This window comes from Rattus rattus, chromosome 9 (genome assembly GCF_011064425.1).
Source record: "Rattus rattus isolate New Zealand chromosome 9, Rrattus_CSIRO_v1, whole genome shotgun sequence".
NCBI lineage: Eukaryota > Metazoa > Chordata > Mammalia > Rodentia > Muridae > Rattus > Rattus rattus.
In genome coordinates this window covers 76,530,961-76,536,324 of record NC_046162.1, presented here as the reverse complement: position 1 = coordinate 76,536,324, position 5,364 = coordinate 76,530,961, and the positions used below count along the sequence as shown (strand labels likewise).

The 5,364-nt window shown below is 55.6% G+C and overlaps 1 protein-coding gene across 1 annotated transcript; it reads left to right on the top strand.

The window, feature by feature from the left end:
• Nucleotides 1-926: 926 nt before the first annotated feature.
• On the top strand, nucleotides 927-5,090 carry Sox9 (SRY-box transcription factor 9). Its single transcript, XM_032913232.1, has 3 exons — nucleotides 927-1,714; nucleotides 2,521-2,774; nucleotides 3,406-5,090. Exons 1-3 carry the CDS (start codon nucleotides 1,284-1,286, stop codon nucleotides 4,242-4,244), a joined length of 1,524 nt encoding a protein of 507 aa, XP_032769123.1. The 5' UTR covers nucleotides 927-1,283; the 3' UTR covers nucleotides 4,245-5,090.
• Nucleotides 5,091-5,364: the final 274 nt, after the last annotated feature.

The window sequence follows — 5,364 nt, the reverse complement described above, 5'->3', positions numbered from 1 at the left end:
ATGGTGTTTGTGACTCAGCCAGGAGGCTAGAAGCAAAACTCTAAAGTAATAATCCTGACTCCGAGGGGCGTCAGAGTGCTGGAGGGGCCGGGGAAGGACTTGTCAGTTCAAGGTCGGCGTGGCCCACGGGACCGGCCGCGAGAGCCCGGGACTGCGCGGTCCCCGCCGCCAGCCTTCGCCGGTGCTTGGCTTTGGTTTTTCATTGATTCCCACTGCGAGAGCGCAGCAGACTCTCCAGCCACCACCACACCGGCCTCGGTGAACCAGAGCGCGTTAATCTATTTATATGGATTATTACAGAGAACAGCGGGCGTTGAGTCACCCGAACATTTGCTTCCAAAAGACAATTTCTAAGCACTTTTTTGGAAGCCGGCAGACTCCAGGCGCAGAAGCCGAGCTCCGCTTTGACGAGCAGCTGTTGCAATTTCCATTGCTGTAAACGCCAGCAAAGTCCCGGGTACCACGGAGACAGCATCGAAAAAGTAGTGGACTGTGGGGGGGCGGGAGGGGTAGTGGGAAGGGGGGTCCTAGTCTAGACACGCGCGCGTGCTCACACACACACACACACACACACACACACACACACACACACAGACACACACACACGGAGACCGTTCCAAAACTGTGACATTCCGAGAGTAGAGAGCAAACTTACACACTCGGACGTCCGGGTCCCCTGCCTGCCCTGCCCCCCCAAGTCCCTCACCCCACCATCCCCATCCACCCTCCGGCTGAGCTTCCCTCCCCTATCCTCCCCTCGAGTCTCGTCACCCAACCCGGAGCCACAATCCTCCCCCCACCCTTTCAAAATCCGGTCCAATCAGCGACTTGCCAACCCTGATGACTGCCGAGCCGTGATTGGTCCGAGGTCTCTAAGGTGAAGGGGGAGTATTTATTAAAGAGACTCTGGGCTGGGAGCCGGAGAGCTGAGAGCGTTGCTCGGAACTGCCTGGAAACTTCAGTGGGAGCGACAACTTTACCAGTTTCGGTCCAGGAACTTTTCTTTGCAAAAGAGACGGGGTGCAAGTAGCCCCGGTTTCGTTCTCTGTTTTCCCTCCCTCCTCCTCCGCTCCGATTCGCCTTCCCCGGGTTTGGAGCGGTCAACTGAGCACTGGCCACCCAGCGCCTCTGCTAAGCGCTCGCCGCCGCAGCCGGGTGACGCGCCAACCTCCCCGGGAGCCGTTCGCTCGGCGTCCGCGTCCCGGCAGCTGAGGGAAGAGGAGCCCCAGCCGCCGCGGCTTCTCTCCTTTCCCGGCCACCCGCCCCCTGCCCCGGGCTCGCGTATGAATCTCCTGGACCCCTTCATGAAGATGACCGACGAGCAGGAGAAGGGCTTGTCTGGCGCCCCCAGCCCCACCATGTCGGAGGACTCGGCTGGTTCGCCCTGCCCCTCGGGCTCAGGCTCCGACACGGAGAACACACGGCCCCAGGAGAACACGTTCCCCAAGGGCGAGCCGGATCTGAAGAAGGAGAGCGAGGAAGATAAATTCCCAGTGTGCATCCGCGAGGCGGTCAGCCAGGTGCTGAAGGGCTACGACTGGACCCTGGTGCCCATGCCGGTGCGCGTCAACGGCTCCAGCAAGAACAAGCCACACGTCAAGCGGCCCATGAACGCCTTCATGGTGTGGGCGCAGGCTGCGCGCAGGAAGCTGGCAGACCAGTACCCGCATCTGCACAACGCGGAGCTCAGCAAGACTCTGGGCAAGCTCTGGAGGTGAGCGCGCGGGCTGCCACGGAGGGCTCGGCGGTTACCCCGGACGCGGGCTGCACTCACCGACCCCGCCCCGCCTCCCTGAGTTGTGTATCCTGGGGTCTTGGGTCCAGGATGCAGGGCGGGGAGGGTGGGGAGGGCGGGGGGGGGGGACGCAGCTCAAAGTTTGAGAAAGTTCTTGGGATTGCTCTTAGCGATGGCGGGGAGTTGGGGGGTGCGCGGTGGAGAGTAGCGTGAATGTAGGAATGTAGTGGGGAGTGAGGGGGTGTGCCACCCCGGTCCCCCTTGAAAGGAACAATTAGAGGAAGCAAGCCCACCTCCCCCGGGCCAACTGCGCTCTTTCCTGGGAAGACCGAGTGAAGGGAAAGTGTAACTGAGACCGGAGTAGACCCAGGCAAGAATTGGGGAGAGCTACTGAGAACTGGAAGGGCCGTGGATCGACAGAGCGAGCTTCTTGCAATTTAAGTGGGTTTTCGGAAAGTTTTTACTGCGTGTTGGGAGGGGTGGACCGCTCCGGTAGCAAAGGCGTTTAGAGCAGCCTCAGCAGGGAGCTATTTTCGTCTACTGGGCTTCCAAAATAGGAGGCCCGGGAGGGGGCGGGGCGGGGCGAGGAGTGACCGCTCAGGTCGACTCCGAGCACTTTTTTAAAAAAAGAAAGAAAAAGAAAGAAAGAAAAGTTCTGAGTCTCCGAGGAGGGTGGGAAGCAGACAGAAGGGAGGAGGGGTATTGCGCGAAGGAGGGGTGGGGACCTGACAGCTCCCAGGGTTTCATTGACCCCCCCTCCCTCTTTACTTCTGCCCCCCCCCCAGACTGCTGAACGAGAGCGAGAAGAGACCCTTCGTGGAGGAGGCGGAGCGGCTGCGCGTGCAGCACAAGAAAGACCACCCCGATTACAAGTACCAGCCCCGGCGGAGGAAGTCGGTGAAGAATGGGCAAGCAGAGGCCGAAGAGGCCACCGAACAGACTCACATCTCTCCTAACGCCATCTTCAAGGCGCTGCAAGCGGACTCCCCGCACTCCTCCTCGGGCATGAGTGAGGTGCACTCCCCGGGCGAGCACTCCGGTGAGCAAGACGCGAGTGATCCCCCAGGCCTAGCCACTCCGGGCTCCTCCCGGAGAACCCTTAGCCGCCCCCCCCCCCGAGAAATATCTGGGTAGGAATCTTGAGCTCTATGAAGTAAGGAAACACTATTCCCTGTATTCCCTGTCCTGGGCCCTCAGAAGCAGGCAGACAGGCGCGCGTACACGGGCGCGCGCGGGGACGAGCGAGCGCGCGCGCGCACAGACACACACACACACACACACACACACACACACACACACACACACCTCAAACCATGAATCCTGAGCTGGATTCTTTATTGCAAGGTAACATGTCTTAATTGCTTTACGAAACTTACCCACTTTTCTCTTTGCGCCTCACCCCAAAAGCACACATTCTTCTACAGGTAGCAATTTAGTCTTCCGGACCCTTGGGACCTCAGACCCCTCCCCTGATAAAAGGAGCTTGCCTAGTGTGTACCTGCGGGTTAATCATTCGGCGACTTATCGCTAGTGCAGCTCGCCTCCAGCGCGGGAGCGGGTCCTAATAACACCTTGGCAACCAGGGAGGGTCCCTATGGGCTTCGAAGACCCGGGGCTTTGCATAGCGCTTGTTGATTTTTTACCGTTTGTCTCTCTTTTATTGCCTGCAGGGCAATCTCAGGGTCCACCGACCCCACCCACCACTCCCAAAACAGACGTGCAAGCTGGGAAAGTTGATCTGAAACGAGAGGGGCGCCCTCTGGCAGAGGGTGGCAGACAGCCCCCCATCGACTTCCGCGACGTGGACATCGGTGAGCTGAGCAGCGACGTCATCTCCAACATCGAGACCTTCGACGTCAATGAGTTTGACCAATACCTGCCGCCCAACGGCCACCCAGGGGTGCCGGCCACCCACGGCCAGGTCACCTACACTGGCAGCTATGGCATCAGCAGCACCGCACCCACTCCAGCGACCGCGGGCCACGTGTGGATGTCAAAGCAACAGGCGCCGCCCCCTCCTCCACAGCAGCCCCCGCAGGCCCCGCAAGCCCCACAGGCGCCTCCGCAGCAGCAAGCACCCCCGCAGCCGCAGCAGGCACCCCAGCAGCAGCAGGCGCACACGCTCACCACGCTGAGCAGCGAGCCAGGCCAGTCCCAGAGAACGCACATCAAGACGGAGCAACTGAGCCCGAGCCACTACAGCGAGCAGCAGCAGCACTCCCCGCAACAGATCTCCTACAGCCCCTTCAACCTTCCGCACTACAACCCCTCCTACCCAACCATCACGCGCTCGCAGTATGACTACACCGACCACCAGAACTCCGGCTCCTACTACAGCCACGCAGCCGGCCAGGGCTCGGGGCTCTACTCCACCTTCACCTACATGAACCCAGCGCAGCGCCCCATGTACACCCCCATCGCTGACACCTCCGGGGTCCCTTCCATCCCGCAGACCCACAGCCCTCAGCACTGGGAACAACCCGTCTACACACAGCTCACCAGACCCTGAGGAGACCTTGAAGAGCAATGGTGACAGAGTTGATCTTTTTTTTTTTTTTTTTTAAAGAAGAAAAGGAAAAAGAAAACGCTGAAGAAAATCAAGAACCAATTGAAATTCCTTTGGACACTTTTTTTTTTTTTTTGGTCTGTCGTTATTTTTTAAAGATGTAAGTGAAGGTAACGATTGCTGAGATTCCAGGAGAGAGACTTTAAGACATTATCTGAGCTCATGCAAACACGTTGCAAATGGCCGGGCCATTCGTGGCCAGATGGACCCACCAGCATCAGTGAGGAAGGGCTTGGCTCCTTCAGAGTTAGTGAGGAGGATGATTGGAGAATCTCCCTGCCTGTTTGGACTTTGTAATTATTTTTTAGCCGTAATTAAAGGAAAAAAAAAGTCCTCTGTGAGGAATATTCTCTATTTTAAATACTTTTAGTATGTACTGTGTATGACTCATTACCATTTTGAGGGGATTTATACATATTTTAGATAAAAAAAAAGTTAAATGCTCTTATTTTTCCAACAGCTTAACTTCTCCTAGTTCAAGAGTGTCCCCTAGCCTTCCTTGCAACCAGAGTATTTTTGTACAGATTTGCTTTCTCCTAAACAGACAAAAAAACAAAAACAAAAACAAAACAAACAAAAAAAATGGAAAAAAGAAAAAGAAAAAAAGCGTGTTGTTATAGTAACATAAGCAATATACAGAATTTTGTTACACCATCAGTTTTGGGGGTGAGCTTTGATTAATTCCCCAGGCTCTCAGATTTCAGGAGCAGCTGCCTTAAAAAAAGAAAGAGAGAAAGAGAAAAAGAAAGAAAGAAAGAAAGAAAGAAAGAAAGAAAGAAAGAAAGAAAGGCCTTCTTTTGCCCTAAGGGGAATAAACAGATAACATAGAGCACATCGGTGAGCTTTATCATAAATATATATATATATTTTTAAAACAAGAAGAAAAACACCTTGAGCCTTAAAACCCGGCTGCTGGGAAATACATATGCTGTTCCTAGAACATTCACTGTGCCTTTGCCTGCGACCTCAGAAGGAAAGCCAAGGGCAAGGAAAGGAGACCAAAATTTCTTGGGGAAGATTTTTCAAGCAGCCCGTAAGTGCCCAAGCACATTTGCCCCTGGTT

Bases quoted from the DNA above. Each gene is read 5' to 3' on its own strand.
- Sox9 (XM_032913232.1), top strand. From the start codon at position 1,284: ATGAATCTCCTGGACCCCTTCATGAAGATGACCGACGAGCAGGAGAAG. The intron at 1,715-2,520 runs GTGAGCGCGCGG...CCCCCCCCCCAG, and splicing joins ACTCTGGGCAAGCTCTGGAG to ACTGCTGAACGAGAGCGAGA. The intron at 2,775-3,405 runs GTGAGCAAGACG...TATTGCCTGCAG, and splicing joins CTCCCCGGGCGAGCACTCCG to GGCAATCTCAGGGTCCACCG.